Here is an 18,907-nt window from a genome sequence, read left to right as displayed (position 1 = left end):
GTGAAGTTTATAATAGAAGGTCCTTGTGGCTGACTGTATATACATCCGTTGAATCCGCTTTAACACACTGTTGTCTAGGAAGGAGAGGTAAGGCTGCCAACACATCGGTACAGAAAATACAGGTACAGGTTGTGGCGCCAGCTGGCGGCAGATGGTGCTCCTTCCTAGAGATTGGGGTAAAGGCATCGTCGTTGCGTCCCTACGTTGCCATGGAAGCGGCAGGAATGCTAGAAAGGAGAACTAAGATCTATTTCACACGTGAAAGGGCACGAAATCTTATCGCCTCTCCTGATCGCGAAGGAAAGTTGCAAGCTCCAGGTAGGTATCACCTTCCAGTTTGCCGACAGACGTTGATGATGCTTTACATAATAGCGCGTCAGTCACAATGGCGGGCACCCAGAAGCTGATCGTCGCAACCATTATTGTGTGTGGACTCACTCTATGTAGAAACACGTACATCTGAGCCAGTTGTTTTCGAGCAGTCGGTTAGACATTGTACCTGTTCAAGAGACTGAGAAAGAAAGTGAATTGGATGCGGAGGCAGCCTTTCTGCGCTCTTTGGCGGATTTCAATGCTTGTGTGTCCCTTTCGATGGGCCTTTCGGCGGGTTCCTTCCTGTTCTTTAAAAAGAGTCCCTCTCTTTCTGTTTTTAACCGCCGGGTTGACGCAGCAGGGCGCTCTATATGCATTGACTGTCGGCTGAAGGGCCATCCGTGGAGGTTTATCAATGTGTATGTTCAAATAATCGGGTTGAGCAAGCAGCGTTTTTCACTGATATCGTCAGGAGCCAGGTCTTAGCAGAAGTCACACAGCGGCAGCAAGCTAGGTCAGGCCAGCGGCTCAACACCATTACTTCGGCTTCTTCGTCTCGAGGAGCCAAACGTTCGCGAAAGCACAAAGCGACGACGAGGAATGCGCTGTCATTGCCCCCCCCCCCCCCGCCCCGGGTAAATAAGCATCATCCCTATGCTGGGAAGTTGAGCTTGAGAGAAAAACAGTAGCCCGGAGGGCAGTCGCTGGGCTCACATACGTGCACACACACACACACACACACACACACACACACACACACACACACACACACACACACACACACACACACACACACACACACACACACACACACACACACACACACACACACACACACACACACACACACACACACACACACACACACACACACACACACACACACACACACACACACACACACACACACACACACACACACACACACACACACACACACACACACACACACACACACACACACACACACACACACACACACACACACACACACACACACACACACACACACACACACACACACACACACACACACACACACACACACACACACACACACACACACACACACACACACACACACACACACACACACACACACACACACACACACACACACACACACACACACACACACACACACACACACACACACACACACACACACACACACACACACACACACACACACACACACACACACACACACACACACACACACACACACACACACACACACACACACACACACACACACACACACACACACACACACACACACACACACACACACACACACACACACACATGTCAACTGTTTCGGTCGTAATAGGGTTTCAGGCGGACCACTTGGACCACCCGAGGGAGCGCGTAGCGTCCAGACTTTTGGAAGCCATCCGGAACGACTTCATTATTTAAGCCCCCAACTGGTTGTATCACCTTGTACGGACCGAAGTATCGGCTGAGGAGTTTCTCGCTGAGGCTCCATCGGTGTACCGGAAACCAGACCCACACACGGTCTCCAGTTGCGTACCGAGCATCACGGCGTCGGAGGTTGTATCGTTGGGCATCTCGCGTTGCTGGTTCTGCATTCGCAGCTTGGCTAGCTAATGGGCATCTTCGGTGAGGTGCACAAAGGTATGAACATCATCGTGCTGATTGTCGTCATCCAGATGTGGCAACATGGCGTCAAGCACTGCGGTCACTTCGCAGCCGTGGACTAGGCGGAAAGGGAACATGTTCGTTGGTTCCTGGACGCCGTATTGTAAGCAAAAGGACGTACGGTAGCACTTAATTCCATGTTTTGTACTCCGCGTCGACGTAAAGTGAGAGAATGTAGGCGATTGTCTTGTTAAGCCGTTCAGTGTTAAGCCGTTCAGTCAAGCCGCTCCTTTGAGGATGGTCCGGTGTCGTCTTCTGTATGACTGGGACGCAAAATCTGCTCTAGCAATTCAGCTGTGAATGCAGTACCTCTATCGGTGATCACAGTATGAGGTGCGCCATGACTCAGAACATTGTGATGGATGAAAAACTTTGCGACATCTATTGCTATGCCGTTGGGTAGAGCAGATGTTTCCGCGCATCGTGTAAGGTAATCTGTAGAAAAGATGACCCAGATGTTACCGGAGTGCGAAAGGGGAAATGGTCCCTGTATGTCCATGCCAATCTGCTAGCAGGGCCTCGATGGGAGATCTATTGGCTTCAAAAACCCAGTGGTTTTTCTCGGCGGCACCTTGCGACGCTGACCGCCACAACACGTTTTGACATAGTATGAGACGTCCGCATTAAGATAAGGCCAGGGATATTTCTGCACCCTTGAAAGTGTGGCAAGCATGTAAAGCTCGTCACGCAGACGCATGGACACAACAATTAGGTACGGCGTATGGCGGGCGGAAAAATTTTCTTCACCAGCACATCGTCAGGCACGCACAACGATGGTAGAACACGCTTGAAAGTTCTCGGTGCAGTTGTGTATGCACTGTGAAATAGTCCATTACGCGACGAAGTTCGGGGTGGGCAGCGTGCGCTTCAGCGAGGCACTCTGCGCTGATGACATTTAAGAGCATGGCGTCATTAGCGTCATCTGCAATATCATCGATGGGTGATCTATAGGGACACACGAGAGAAAATCGGCGTCCGAGTGCTGGCGGCCAGACTTCTACCTGACCATTATGTCAAACGTTTGCAGTCGGAGACTCCATCTGGCAAGGCGAGCTGAGGAGTCCTTGAGGTTTGCGAGCCAACACAGTGCATGATGGTCAGTAACTACACTGAAAGGTTTCCCATAAAGATACGGCCGGAATTTCGACGTCGCCCACACAGTTGCTATCTCTGTGGCAGAATAGTTTGATTCAGCTTTAGACAGACAGTGACTAGCGTAAGCAATGACACGTTCCTGGCCACCTTGGATCTGAACTAGGATGGCGCCCAAGCCAATAATGTTTGCATCGGTATGAAGCTCCATGCCGGCACTTTCATCGAAGCGATCTAGAATGGGAGGGGCCTGAAGGCGGCATTGAAGCTCGTGGAAGGCATTAAGGTGCAGTGCGTCCCAAGTGAAAGGCGTATCTGCCTTTGTCAGATGCGTCAAGGGCCCGGCGAGTCTTGCCTAAGCTTTGACGAAGCGCCGGTTGTTGGCACATAAGCCTAGAAATCGTCGAACTGCTTTCTGGTCTTGGGGTGGAGGGAAGTTGGCAATAGCTGCCGTTTTGTCGGGATCCGACAGGACATCAGCGTGGTTAACAACGTGCCCCAAGAACTTGAGCTCGGTGTAAACAAAATGACATTTCTCGATTTTCAAGGCAAGTCCAAATGATGTTATTGCTTGTAGAACTGTTTTGAGGCGACTACGATGCTCATCAAACGTTGGAGTGAGTACCACTATGTCATCAAGGGAAACGAGACATGTCTGCCACTTGAGATAGGCAAGGACTTGTGTCCATAAGCCGTTGGAATGTTGCCGGCGCAGAGCACGGACCAAAAGGCATAGCCTTGAACTCATAAACCCCATCCGGAGTAATAAACGTTTTCTCTCGGTCCCACTCATCTACCTCTATTTTCCCAGTATCCGGATTTTAGGTCCACCGAAGATATAATTCACGGAGCAGAGGCGATCCAGAGCATCGTCGATTCGTAGCAGGAGGAGATGTCTCTTTTAGGGATTTAGTTTAGTCGGCCGTAATCCACGCAAAACCGCAGTGTAATATCCTTTTTCTTGACGAGAACGACAGGTGAAGCCCATGGACACCGGGAGGGCTGGATGACTTGGTCTCGAAGCATCTCTTTCACTTGACAGGTGATAGCAGCATGTTTAGTCGGATACACTCGACAAGGTGACTGTCTAAGAGGGGGTACAGTGTCATCAGTAATAATGCGGTGCTTGGCGAGGTAAGTTCTTACAACACATGAAGAATTAGAGAAAGTCACCCGATGGCGCTATACGAGGTTTTCAAATGTCGATGCTGCAGCTCTGAAAGCGTGGGGTTGATGTCGAATGGTAAATCGGTTACATGCCCCTCTGGATTGGTTGATGACACCATCACAAGACCAGGAGCCTTTCGAATATGCGCAATAGCGCAAATGTGAGCCACTACAGTCAAAATGCTTAAATGCTGGTGCTCACCTCCGAAACTCATCAGCAGAACATCTGCTGTTCCGTCTTCGAGGCGAACAACTCCCCTGGCCACAGTAAGACTCTACTCAAAAAGTAGAATCGTTTTGCTTTCCACGACACCTTAAGGCACAGAAAATACAAGCACGTTCGATAACAAGTAACTGGCTAGCAACAGCCGAGAGGACAACCAGCGCTTCATCGTAGAAAGAGTCAGTCCAAAGAATCAGTGCCTCAGTGTGCATGTGGCAGGTGTAGAATCATACGCCAAGCCCGGCAATGTCCTGCCTGCGGCTCTACGTGCTACGCGTGAGGGAAGTTCGGACACTACGCGAGTGTTTGCCGCCAGAAGCAACGAACAACAAAGAGAAACGTTCGAATGCTTAGCACTGAGCATGATGACTACTCCGACGAAGAATCCTTCTCGGGAAACCTCACCGTGAGTATTTTAGACGATACAGCATCAGACTGGTTTGAAAGCATAGACGTGAATGACAGGAACGTGGACTTACACGGAATCCGACGTGACTATTCTCCCAGAGCAGCTAGTGATCAAATGGAAGCCTCAACCATCTTTCACAAGAACAAAAGCTAAGGTCAGAACTAATCTAGGTGAGAAACTCAACATTTATATAATATAATAATAATAATAATAATGGTTTTATTTGCGCCAAATGAATACATGGCGCGGGAGACCCGCAGTAAAAGCTGTCACAAGCGACAGCTTGACAAAGCCGGAGGCCCCCCTATACACTTGACAGCATCATAGGCGCAATGAAACGGCATGTCTCATCCAAAAAGAAAATAGAAACAAAACATGAAAACATCTGCAATTACAATCACTCATAAAAACTACATAAAATTATACAGAAAATGTGTTAGAATGAAGCTAGAAAGCACTTACAAAAGCAATGGAACATTCATGTGCGATGGCAATGAGTTTAGCGAAAGTAACAGATAAATTAAGCACATTTTTGCTTCAAATAAAATTCAAATCAAAGTGAATACAGACAAGCGGTACAGTCAGGGTAAACAACAATGTGACAGAGTAAACAGGAATGGCAAGCGAAGTGTCCTAGTACATGTTGAAATACCGGCGGAGTGTTTTGAACGTCACCTTTTCAAGTTGGATATGTTTATGATTTAAATCATTTAGTAACCGGGGTAGTTTATTCTGTAGTGTTTGTAGGCCGTATGTTGTGCGAAACGTCCTTACTTTCCAGAGCTCCGTGTAACGTGTCTGGCGTGTAGTAGCGTTTTGTTGTAACCTGGCTAGACGATGTAGAAATGAACTGTTGCTGGCGTTTTCATTCTTAATTGCCTTGCAAAGGATATAATCAAATAGCTTGGTAACAGGAATTATGTTGTATTTGGGAAAGAGATGGTACGTATGTGAATAAAACGGCAGATTTTCTATTACTCTTACAAACCTTTTCTGCAACTTGTGAAGCTTCTGCAAATTTCCATAAGTTGTCGTAGACCAAACTAAGTGACAATAATTGAGTCGGGAGGAGAATAGGGTATTATAAATTAACAGTAAGATTTTTGGTGGTAGTAAATTGCGATTGCGGTATACTAGCCCAATTACCTGTGCCAGCTTAATAAGCATACTGTCCACGTGGACATCCCATGACATATTCTGCTGAAAGATAACACCTAATGTCTTAATACTGGAAGTTATTTCGAGAGGAGTGGCATTTAAGTAGATAGACTTTTGTATTGTTAGGTTTTTGTTTTTACTTCGAAAAAATACGGCTTTTGTTTTGTTTGCATTAATCGTCAGGCTGTTTTTACGCGTCCATTCGTCTAGTTTTATTAATGTTAAATTAGCAGCATCAACAAGGTCGTCACTAGTTTTACCGGTTAATAATATGCTGGTATCATCCGCGTACATGATAAATTTCACGGTTGCATCAATATTCACAATATCATTCACGTACATATTAAATAAAAATGGTCCTAATATACTGCCCTGTGGGACGCCTGCTGAAATAGATAATGGGTTAGAACTGTGGTTGTTTATGACGACTATTTGTCTACGAAATTCCAAGTAGGAGCATAAAAGAGATGCGGCTTTACCACGAAAGCCATAGTGTTGGAGTTTCTTAATTAAAAGTTGATGACTAATGGAGTCAAATGCTTTTGACAGGTCAATAAAAATTCCTAACACAAGTCTTCCTTCTTCAAACTGATTTAGTATGTGTTCTTTTTGTTGTAGCAGTGCGAGTTGTGTGCCTAAACCCTTACGGAAGCCATACTGGCAATCAGTCAGCAGGCAATGTTTCTGCTCAAATTCGGATAGTCGCTTTAAAATAACTTTTTCGAAGACTTTTGAAAAGACGGGAAGGATTGATAACGGTCGATAGTTTCCTAAGTCGTTTTTATCGCCTTTTTTAAAGAGCGCAGCGACTCGCGCTATCTGCATCGTTCGAGGAAACGTGCCTTCGCTTATACAGATATTAAAGATATATGTAAGACAAGGAGAGAGAAGGTCAGCAACATATTTGATGGGTTTTATTTGGATACCATCAATATCTTTAGCGGTACTATTATTTAGACTGTGAATTGTGCTAATTATCTCTCCCTCATTTACTGGATACAAAAATATAGAGCTAGAGTTGTATGGAATACCATCAAGATCAATGTCTGGTGCGTTGTTACTTCCAATTTTAACAAAGTGTTCGTTAAAAGCGTCGGCAAGTGCTTTTCCCTCTAACTCAAGACCATTTATTTTTAAGCTCTGTATCCTTTCCTCAGGATTATTGCAATTCAACAAAGAGTTCAGTTTTTTCCACATTGTGGCCGTACGTGGAACCAGTGAATTAAAAGAAAGTGTATAGTACTCTCGCCTGGCCTTTTTTATATCTTTGTCTAAACGATTCCTAATTTTTTTAAAAGCCTGAAATATTTCGGGGTCTCTTGTCTTTATAAATTCACTGTATAATGCATTCTTTCTCCGTATTCTGGCAGATAGCTCTGCACTAATCCATGGTTTACGTATTTTCTTTTTTTGTTTAATGCACTTAAAAGGAAAGCTAATGTCATAACTTTCTTTCAATAGGCTGAAAAAAGCCTCGTAAGCCAAATTTGCGTCTTTAAGATCGTATACAGTATCCCAACATGTCTGAGCTATCTTCTCACGAAAAATAGAAAGAGTCTGATCTGTTATTAGTTGAATGAAATGGTTTGTCTTTGTTTCCTTGTTTCGTACGTGACCCTTGAAACATAAATATATCGGCAAGTGATCACTGAGATCCGATGCGAAGACGCCAGCATTAATGACTTCAGAACTTAAATTCGTAATAAATACGTCAATTAAAGATGACGAATTCTCGGTCACTCTGGTAGGAAGACTGATAGTATTCCAACACGCATTCATCTCCAAGAGAGTATCTAACCCAAGTTTTGGTGAATCATTCTTCATCATGTTAATGTTAATGTCTCCGCCATAAATTAAATTGAAATTGTTTTCATTTATAAAGACGAGAAAAGTTTCTAAGAACTCCAAAAATGATGCAACGGAACCATTCGGCGGGCGATAGCAAACAGCGAAAACAGTATTGTTTTGTATCACTGATAAAAATTCATAGTCATGAGTTATTACTGAAAACTGGTTCAATATTTCACATGCAGACGGCTTTTTAACCAAGGTGCATATTCCGCCACCACGACCTGTTGATCGATTCAGGTAGAAAGTATTGTACAATGGAAGCCGAAAGATGTTCACATCGTCAACACACCAAGTCTCTGTCAGCATAATGACGTCAAAGGATTGCTTTGTTTGCTCAAAAAAGAGTTGTAAGTCATGTTCCTTGCGAGTAAAAGAACGTATGTTTAAGTGAAAACATTTGAAAGCCTTCGAAAACGCTGTACCTAAGTGATGGTTGAAAGTGTGTGGCAATACATACGAGTGAGTAGGTGCCATAGTGTTCTTAGTGTTCAGCTGATCTGTTGTTTAAGTTTGTCGCGGTCACTAGAGCAGGAAATGACCACCGCGTTTTGCCCATCAGCTTTCCGGACCAAGACCTTGTTGTTGTTGTGCCATACGTATTTGTAGTTATTTGTCTTCGCCCAGAGCTTTGTTTCGGTAAGCAGAGTACGTGTCCTTTTTGTCAGGTTTTCTAACACATAAATGCTGTCATTTCCTTGGCACAGTGTTTTCCTGTTTTGCCACCATTTGTCTCTTGCTGATTGTTTGGCGAAACGACAGATAATGCCAGGTATCTTATCTTGCTTTGAGGGCAGGCGATGAATGGACACTATGTCACTTTCCTGAAGCTGTGGCAGGTTGTTTAGAGTTGCCAGCTTATTTATCTCATCAATCAGGTTTTCATCCTTCATTGCTTTAATTCCATGGAATTCAAGGTTGAGCTTTCGGCTTCTCCATTCCAAACAGTCCATTTCGTTTTTCAGCTGCGTTATTTCATCGTCTTGCTTCTCAATCTTATCTACCCTGTGTTTCAGTTCCTTGACTTCACGTTCGTTCTTTTCTATCCGAGTTAGAAGCTCATCGTACTGGTCACTCATGTACTGAACTGTGTCTTCGACGCTGTCAACTGTTTCTTTTAGCGGTAAAAGGTACTCCAGCTTTTCATTGATTGATTTCAGCAGTGCACGAACATCTTGGTCATCCGTATCAATGCTGGATCTATCGAGTTGTGGAGCACGACCTTTCGAGCGCCTGCAATTTGAGCAACGCCACGCACTGCGATACTGCTCCCCTTTTGACTTGATAGTAGCATCCGAAATTCCTGCACATTTTCCCGTGTGATAGACAGATTTACAGTCACTACAGTCGATTTTGGAATCAAGTTCCTCGAGTTGCATATCACATGACCCACACTGTTCATCAAGGGGCATAGCGACACTTCTGGCAGCAGCAGCAGCAGCAGCAGTAAAAGAAGACAGCGGGAAGATATATTAACAGAGCAGCAACTAACCTGCAATTGCAGAGAAAAACTTCTTAAGATGGTGCCTTTCCCGTGCCGCTGCCGCTGCCAGTGTGACAGCCGCAGGTCTCTGGGCTTTCTTTATAGTCTCGTCCGATGGGTGGGCGTGTCCGCTGGCCGGTAGCGATGCAGTCCTGGATGACGTTATCTTCCGCAGCAACCAGCACACGTGCACGCAGACGGTTGCAGTCGATGTCAAAACTTCATATCTGCAATTGCAGAGAAAAACTTCTTAAGATGGTGCCTTTCCCGTGCCGCTGCCGCTGCCAGTGTGACAGCCGCAGGTCTCTGGGCTTTCTTTATAGTCTCGTCCGATGGGTGGGCGTGTCCGCTGGCCGGTAGCGATGCAGTCCTGGATGACGTTATCTTCCGCAGCAACCAGCACACGTGCACGCAGACGGTTGCAGTCGATGTCAAAACTTCATATCTGCAATTGCAGAGAAAAACTTCTTAAGATGGTGCCTTTCCCGTGCCGCTGCCGCTGCCAGTGCCGCTGCCGCTGCCGCTGCCAATATGAATTTGATCTCTCTTGCTCAGTGAAAAACAAGCAAAGCCTTCTAAAATATCTGCTTGTCAAATAAAGCCTCAAGCCCATACTCAGAACAGATGCATGCACAGGGCTAATTTTGGTACACAGAGTCAGGAACATCGCAGTAGAGGAAGAGCCATGCTGTACGGATTCTGAGAAGTTTGAAGCTCTGCTTCAATAATTTCCTGACGTGTTCAAATGCATCGGCAGGCTACCAGGAGAGTACAGCATACACCTACAGCCAGATGCAGTACCTACAGTTGCCGTCCCTCATCGTGTACCAAGTGCAATAGAAAAGACTGCCAAAAGTAAACTCGAACGAATGAAAAGAACGACATAATTAAGCTTGTGATAGAGCCAACAGACTGGGTGCCTCCGATTGTGATAACCACAAAGAAAGATGGAAGTGTGCGATTCTGTTTTGACCCAAGAAACCTATATGCAGCAGTGAGGCGACATCACTATTATATTCCAGTTCCAGAGGAACTGTTTGCACGAATAAGTGGGTGTACAGTGTTCTCAGTTTTGGATGCTAAGAGGGCATTTTGGCAGCTAGCACTTTACAAATGCAGCTCGTATGTATGCACACTTTCCACACCTTGGGGACGCTACCGGATCCTCCGGGTACCATGTTGCCTTCGTACAGCCCCCGAATGTTTTCAGCAAGTAATGACCCGTATCTTTGAAGGTCAATATCTTGGAACACCATACTTCGACATCTTAATCGCATAAAGAATACTTGAAGAACACTTAGCTCATATACGTAAAGTGCCCGACATAGCACGAACAAATAACCTTAAACTGAACTACGACAAACTCAAACTGGGCTTGCCCTCGGTTACCTATCTAGGACATCAACTGACAAAGCAAGGCATAACTTCTGATGCCAGCAAGGTTAAGGCCATCTGTGCTATATAAGCTTCAAATAGCAAAGCTTGCTTTTTCGCTCTCTGGGAATGGCAACATACCTCAAGGAGTTCGTCCCAAACTTCGCAACAAAGACACTACCTCTTCGAGAACTACTTAAGTCGAATATCTCATGACACTGGACTCCGAAGATGGCAGATGCTTTCAACTAGATCAAGAGCAAGCTGACAACAGCACCAGTGTTGCGCTACGTTGACCCGGCATAGCCTACTAACACATCCACATATGCGAGTTCCTATGGAATAGGCAACGCCTTTCTTCAGAATAGACACCCGTGCATCCCCACCCACGCCCCACCCCCGCCTATGCATCTGCAGCACTTACACCAGCACAGCAGCGCTATGCGCAAATTGAAAAGGAACTGTTAGCTTTTGTGTTTGCCTGCGACCAGTTTCACTATTATATCTATGGTCGCAGCAATGTGGTTAAAACTGATCATAAATTTCTCATCGGTCTTCAATATAAAGACTTCCACAAAATCTCTCCCAGACTACATCCACTGCTTCTTTTCCAGCGCAACACAATGAAGTTGATGTCAGTTCAGTTCCGTCGTTCAGTCGTGTCCGACTTTTCGTGACCCTTTGGACCATATCACGCCACGCTTTCCCGTCTCTCACTATCTTCCTAACATTACATAACTTCATCTGCAGCGCCTCGGGGATGCCATCTAACCATCGGGTTCACTGCCTACTCCTTCTCCGGTGACCCTCAACCTTTTCCAACATCAAATCTTTCTCCAGCGACTCCTCTCTTCTCATCAGATGACCAAAGTAGCTCAGCTTTAACTTTAGAATTTGACCGTCCAATGAGCAGTCAGGGTTTATGGTCGACAATATCGACTGATTTGATCTTCTGGCAGTCCAAGGAACTCTTAAGAGTCTCCGCCAGTGCCACAATTCAAAGTTGATGTACGTATCTGGTAAACACCTGACAGTTGCGGACACGCTGTCTCGAGCTCCTGGTCCAGCAGTCACCATTAAGACCTCGGACCAAGTATCAGACTATGGCGCGTACATTGGTGGAAGCTTCAACTGCCGAGCTAGCTGAGATAAGAAACTGCAAAGCTACTGATAGTACACTCCAACGTGTAGCCACATACATTAAATATCTGAAAATTTGCCCGAGCAGTGAAGCCCTACTACTCCATCAAGAGTCAACTATACACAACTGATGGTTTTCTGTATTATGGTTAACCACTTGTGCCCCAGACATGACAGAAGGAAGTACGCCAAGCTCCACATAACACATCGATGCATCGTCTCATGCCAAAATACAGCTCGTCAGAGTGTCTACTGGCCAGGAATAAACCAGGTCATTGAGGAGATGATATCCAATTGCGAAGTCTGCCAAGCCGTCAAAGAGCTAACCAGCAAGAGCCACTCCTTGAGAGACACGTCCATGGGAGGAATTGGCAGTGGACTTCTTCCACCACAGTGGTGCTACTTATTTGTAGTGGACTACTATTCAAAGTTGTGTAGGTAAAGAAAATATAAACAACCTCAGCTCGTAACGCATGCATATACTATCTTTGTATTGTAAAGCCAGTAGCGCGGGCCATGGCGCGGGCTGTGTTCGATGTGACAGAACGAGACTCTCAGCGTGCAGATTCACGACCCACTTAAATTTATTGTAAAAAAAAGTCGAAAGAGCGCGGAGGCAAAGAGAGATGGGGGTATTTCAATGGGCAAAGCATCCAGAGGTTTGCTGATGCTGCAGAGCCAGGTGGAATCGTCTCCTGTCACTTACGAGCGGCGCATATGCGCGGGGCGGCTTGAGGTACCGAGCACAATGCGGTCACCGCGGCGCCGGCAAGGTGCAATGGGCGTCACTAGTGCCTCACGTCATCTACAAGCATTCAGCTATAGGATTTCATCTACAAAGCTCGGCAGAGAGGCCCTTATTCACACCCCCTGCACAGGGCATTGTCCCGGCCGGAATGCACCCCTGTAGGAAACACGCGGCATTTTTCTGGCAATGAATGATGCGGCGCTGTAGAACGGATGTGATCGCAGTGGTGAAAAGGTCCTCGATGCACAGAGAATGGTCATTCTGTTGTGAAAGGATCCACAACCTTTCTGCCTCTGGAGCGATTTCTGCGGAATTGACGACTCTGAGCGCTCTGTTCTACGTCCAGAGCGCTCCACTCCGCAAGTGAACGAGCATGAATCCTCCAGGAGACTCATTTGTGCCCGGCGGTTTCCGTGCCGTTGCAGACATTTGGACGAAGATGACGACTTTCAAGCTCCCTAAAAAAGTGCAGCTGATTGCGTACACCGAAGGAACAAAATCTGAATGCTTTGGCGACAATGAAGACGAGCCTGTAAGGTAAAACACTGTGCGTCGTGCAAGAGTGTCAAGTGCGTCATATGCTCCGAGCGGGAAAAACACAGATACTACAGGTATGTATGCATCTTAAGGAAATATGCATGGTGAGAATTACCTACTGTAGTTCGCACCCAGCCTGTAACGCACCAGTGATAGCTGCAATGATGATTTGTTCAGTGCGTGTTTACTTTATGTGCGACGGGGCCAGATGGCGATGTATATTGTCGTTTGTTTTCTTTCTGTGCGAAAGGGCCAGATAGCGCAGATATCACAGGCGGCTGTGTGCGCTAGACCGTAATATTTAGCATGTGTTATCGTGACTGCCGCCTGACTAACAAAAAAAAAAATGCACCGCGATGCACCGCCATTCGCGAGCCTCATGACCAGCTCTACCATTCGGCTCGCGAACGATGGTGCATCATAAAAAACGCTGTATTTTTTTTTCTTGTTAGTCAGGTGGCAGTCGCGATAAAACATGCTAAATATTACGATCTAACGCACATAGCCGCCTTGCGCTGCTCGGCCCTTTCGCACATAAAATAAACAAACGACAAAATACATAGCTATTCAGGCCCCGTCGCTCATAAACCAAACACGCATCTAAAAAATCCTCATTAAGGCTATTACTGTTGTGTTACAGTCTTGATGCTAACTCCAGTAGGTATTTTTCATCATGGACATTTCCTTTGGATGCATACATACCTGAAACGAATTAGTTCGCAGCAGTCGGTTGCTGAGGTTGCCCATTCACATCTTGACGCTTGGTAGCCCTAATTCAAGCTTCACGACGTTGTTGGTCGCGGCTCGCCGAAGGGAACCTGAAAAACCGCGTCGCTCACCCCGCCATGCCTCCAGAGTGGCAACCGTACGCGGCAGATGTGGTTGGCATCGCTTCGCCAAGTCTGCGACGGCCACCGTGCCGCCAGCCCCCGTGCACTGGCGGCGACGAGAAACGCCGTCGACGCCGTCCAATATGTTTCCATCAGTCGCCGCTGGGACTTCGCGCATGCGCACAGAACTCGCGCAAATGGCGGATTCCCCAGGAACATCCCACCACTACGCACCTAGAAGTTGACACCTTGAGGGCACATTTCCGACACATCTATTGGGTTCCCTCTCATCATTCGGCCTTTCTTCCCATTACCAGGCCGCGTAAAATCTTTACAAAGACCATTGATACGCATAGCGCTATTCTGCCGTCCCAGTTTACACCCGCCTTAAGAATGTCTTCTTCACTATGAAGCCAACACCAATCCCATGTGCCTATTTCAATACCCGGAATCAGGAAGAAGGTTGGGCTATCACCGACAGTAGTAAAACAAGTCACTCTTGAATACTTCCACGAGCACTATGCAAATCGTCTGCACGTCGACACCAATGGCTCAGTGAACGCCTTGAGCTCTTCAGGTTACATGGTCATCGCCGCAAGGACTACAGAAATAGAAGCCTTATTGTGTACCATCTTCGCTCTGCGTATGTTTCGTGCGCGGCCCATACTGAGTAGGGGCGCGGATCTTGTCCGAGCGTTCGTGCAAAATAGAGCACGACACGTGCTCCGCATGATGACTTGACGGGCGACAAGCGGCAGCACAATGTCACACTTAACGTTAGGGTCCTGGATGCAGCACGGACAAGCCGCCAAGGTGTGCAGCCCTACTCACTAGGTGCAAATCGCCTTCGAAGGATTATTCCGCAGTTTGCATAGCTTCAAAGCGTGCCCACACTCCGCACAAAACGTGCACAGAGGAACACGCAGGTCCTCGCGCACCTCGGCGGAGGTCCACCCGATGTTTACTCGACGCGCCGCGCAGAGACGGGCAAAAGCAGGGGGGTCAGTGGCAATGATGTGAAGAAACTCTACGGAGCGTTGAGGAAAATATAGTCTGATGTTACAGATAGAGGGGTCTAAATGAAGAGTGGTGTTTTAATGGTTGAGTGCTGAAATGAGCTACTCCGGCGTGATATCAGGGTCAACCCCACTTTGTTGAACGTGTAGGTACCTCTGCATAGGGATTCGAAAGTTGACGGAGGTCCGCGTGGCCTCGATGAGCGAGATGGCGGAATTGAGACGAGCGAGGGTTTCTGGAGGTAAGCGTCAGGGCGCGACGGGAGGGTCTGAGAGTTAGAGCCTCGGTGCCATCGGCTTCTGGATCAATGTTCGCCTTGGGCAGAGCAACCCCTTCGCTGCCGACGTAACCCACGGAAGCAACAGGAATTAAGATCATCTGGTGCGGCTGGTGATTCGGGCAGGAATCTCCGGAAGCAGGAGACCTAGATAAGTTCGAGTTCGCATCAGGGGCTGCAATGGCTGCGTCTCCGTGTATAGGAAATACTGAAGCACCATTCAATGCGGCAGCAAATGTCGGAGGCACCTGGGGCTGCCGCCTCACGTAGAAAAGGTGGACCGCACCCCTGGTATCCTGTGTAGTCACTCCAGCAAGCCGCATTCGGAGGCACCCAGTTCATGCTCTGGCGCAGCCAAAGGTCCGAAGCGTTTGAGAATGATTCAACTCGGCAACCGCGTACGGGAAGAAGTCTGCAGTGTGGCGGTAAAGGGCACAGACCAGAGGCAAGAGGACTGCCCTGGTTACAGGCCTAATCTTGTTATGCTTGTCCAGAATAGTGGCAACGGTATGCTCATGACCCTCATGACATCAGTGTCCGTGCCAAGCTTGAAGTGGTTGTATTGCGGCGACTTCGAGTAAGCAGTTGACCGCGGCGAAATGTCGAGGGTTCCCGACATCTGAGAAATGTCGGATTCCAATAGAGACTGGCAGATGGGGAGGCAGGGTCGGGCTCCAGAAGCTCACCAGGAGGTACAAGGACGTCGGGTTGGTGGGTGGTCTGGTCCATTACGATGTTTTAAAAACCGTCCGACATGAGGACGCGTCGCACGGAGGCTGTGGCCCGCCTGGAGCAGCCTGGTTGGTCATGACCGAACAAACAGTCGGTAGACCCAACCCGCCAGCACCAAAATACCAGAACGGGGAAAACCGATCCAAAGGCACAAACAGCCAGTAAGGAGGCGACTAGGAGAGTCCCCCAGGTCTTACCTGTCCTCTCCTAGCAACATTGACGCCAATAATATCTAGGAACAAAACCCTTTTAAAACATTCATATTCTGTGGATGGCATCGCACTTAAAGAATCGCCTGCTGTTAAATACCTCGGTGCTACTATTACACACAATCTGAGTTGGGATCTTCATAATAATAAAGTTTGCACCAAAGCCATTAAATTTCTCTGGTTTATTCGACGCAAGCTTTCAAAAGCACCCATACACGTAAAGCTAGCAGCATATAAAATGTTTCAACAGAATGGCAACGCGGGCGAGTTGGTGATACATGGTGTAAAAATAAAACAGCGCAAAACACACAGACGGTGGTGTCTGTGTCTATTCTTTCGTCTGTGTGTTTTGCGCTGTTTTATTTTTAAACCATATAAAATGTTATTCCGGTCATGTCCGGAGTATGCTTCATGTCTAAGGGACCCTTATACGGCGAAAAACATTCACAAAGTAGAAAGAGTTCAAAAAACAGCGGCCAGATTCATTTGCAACAAATATAAACGCACTGATAGCGTGACAGAAATGCTTGATTTTCTTGGCCTCGATACACTTTGAGCGAGACGTTCTGAATGCAGGTTAAAATTCTTTAATTTAATATATAACAACATAATACAAATCAACAATCACAATTTCAATACCCCTCACAGTCTGCGCACAAGCTTGCGTTTTGATAACGGGAAAATGATTACATGATTACGGGATTACAGGGGAATATACCCCCTGAACAATACCTTCAAGCATTCATTTTTTCATAGAACCACACACGCTTGGAATAAATTACCTAGGAATATTGTGGACAGTCGCAGTGCCGTACAGTTTATCGCAAATTTTAAAATGCTTGGGTGAAGTTGTACTTGTATCCGGCATTGTTTTTTTGTTGTTGTTGTTACTGTTGTTAGATATGTTTCATGCTTTCACTTTTTGTAATTGATTGTGATTGCCTTTGTTGATGTATTCTTGTGTAGTGGTTTTTATTTGTGTCCACCCCTGCTTGGAGTCAAGCGGCTCTATAGTATTTCTAAATAAATAAATAAATAAATAAATAAATAAATAAATAAATAAATAAATAAATAAATAAATAAATAAATAAATAAATAAATAAATAAATAAACAAATAAATAAATAAATAAATAAATAAATAAATAAATAAATAAATAAATAAATAAATAAATAAAGAAAAAGACGGTCGGCATTTAAAAATTAGCGGGGGTTTAGCTTTAGTCAAACCCGATAAGTTGCGCAAGCAAAGCCAACGTATCTTCTTCTTCTTATTCCTCCTTTTCCTCTTCTTTATCCTGTTCTTCTTCTTCCGCTTCATCTTCTGCTTTACCCGACGGCTTGAAGAGGGGCCCCATCTGCGGTCGCTCTAAAGATCAAACGTGGCTACAGGCTCGGTTTATGCGATGGGCTGAAACCTTGTGTAGTATTGCTTACGCAACAATATAAAATCCAATTATCAAGAAGAGCGAAAAGAACGGCCTGTGTGCCAGCCGTCTTCGTGTTCTTTGTCCACAGAGGAAATCGCAGAAGTAAAAATCCACCTTCAAAACTTCGAGGCAGATTGCTTTTGGGCTGCCCATGCGAGACCCTGTAGCAGTCGTGCTTTACTATCTGAGCAACCAACTAGACAGGCATTACTTGGTGAACATCGCTACGCGACTGCAAAACTGGTTTCTGAATTCTATTTCGGTGATGTTTGCTCGCTAACTCCGATGCAATAGGAACCAAAGTTTGCCAATCATTAAACATCTCCTTTTCTCTCACTGCAAACAGTACTGATGATGTTCACATTGAGCGCCTTGTACCTGTGATTACGCAGGTTTTGATGATGAGTGGAAGGTGATAAGATGTCCCTTAACTTAAACGAAAATCGTTTGCCGCTTTCTGAAACGCCGATTCTTGATGGTCCTTCGAGAGAGTTTGAAAAGAAAATTATGTCTACTTGATTACATTATTTCAGAGCAGTAGTGATATGAAATTTTTGCCAAGTGCTTTACAAAATCTCATATTGTGTTAGTAGCAAAAACGTATTATAAGGAAAAAAACTCCTTCTTGCAGACGGTTATAAGCCTATCATGCTTTCAAATGTTTATTATAAAATTTACGCCGAAGTCCTCTCAAATCAGCTGCAGGTTGCGACATCTATTTTAATTGGAATTCATAAGACGTGTGGCTTGAAGAGATGCTCAATGCACCATAGCCTACATGGGGTGTGTACGCTTTCGCAGTATTGCTCACGAGCAGCTGGTACTGCTGCAAATTTACCTGGAATAAACATTTGATCGCGTATGTTATTATTTCCGTTTTCTCCCTTAGATCGTGCGTATCTTGGTTCAGTATACAACAGTTGCATCTTACCTGTACTCACCTACGGGGCTGAAACGTGGAGGCTAACCAAGAGGGTTCTACTAAGTTAGGACAACCCAGAGGGCTATGGAACGAAAAATGGTAGGGGTAACATTAAGAGATAGGAAGCGCGCAGAGTGGGTCAGAAAAATAACTCAAGTTACCGACATTCTAGCGGAAATTAAGAAGAAATGGACGTGGGCAGGACATGCAGTGCGAAGAGAGGATGAGCGATGGTCGCTTAGGGTAACAAACTGGATTCCAAGGGAAGGAAAGCGTAGCAGGGGGCGGCAGAAAGTCAGGTGGGCGGATGAGGTTAAGAAGTTCGCAGGGGTCAAGTGC

General features: G+C 46.1%; 1 protein-coding gene and 1 pseudogene across 1 annotated transcript; one reads left to right on the top strand and one right to left on the bottom strand.

Moving 5' to 3' along the window:
• Nucleotides 1–5,087: 5,087 nt before the first annotated feature.
• On the bottom strand, nt 5,088–9,856 carry LOC146209288 (uncharacterized). The gene has a single exon (XM_084598989.1). The coding sequence runs from the start codon at nt 9,281–9,283 to the stop codon at nt 8,363–8,365; it is 921 nt and encodes a 306-aa protein (XP_084455115.1). The 5' UTR covers nt 9,284–9,856; the 3' UTR covers nt 5,088–8,362.
• A 6,175-nt stretch (nt 9,857–16,031) lies between these two features.
• LOC146209287 (glutathione S-transferase Mu 2-like) overlaps nt 16,032–18,907 on the top strand; it is a 32,665-nt pseudogene continuing 29,789 nt past the window's right edge.

Source organism: Amblyomma maculatum, chromosome 1 (assembly GCF_055883805.1).
Source record: "Amblyomma maculatum isolate TAMU_Amacu chromosome 1, ASM5588380v1, whole genome shotgun sequence".
Lineage (NCBI taxonomy): Eukaryota > Metazoa > Arthropoda > Arachnida > Ixodida > Ixodidae > Amblyomma > Amblyomma maculatum.
This window is presented reverse-complemented; position numbering and strand designations above follow the sequence as displayed.

Coding starts and splice junctions, on each gene's coding strand:
- LOC146209288 (XM_084598989.1), bottom strand. CDS start 9,283: ATGCCCCTTGATGAACAGTGTGGGTCATGTGATATGCAACTCGAGGAA.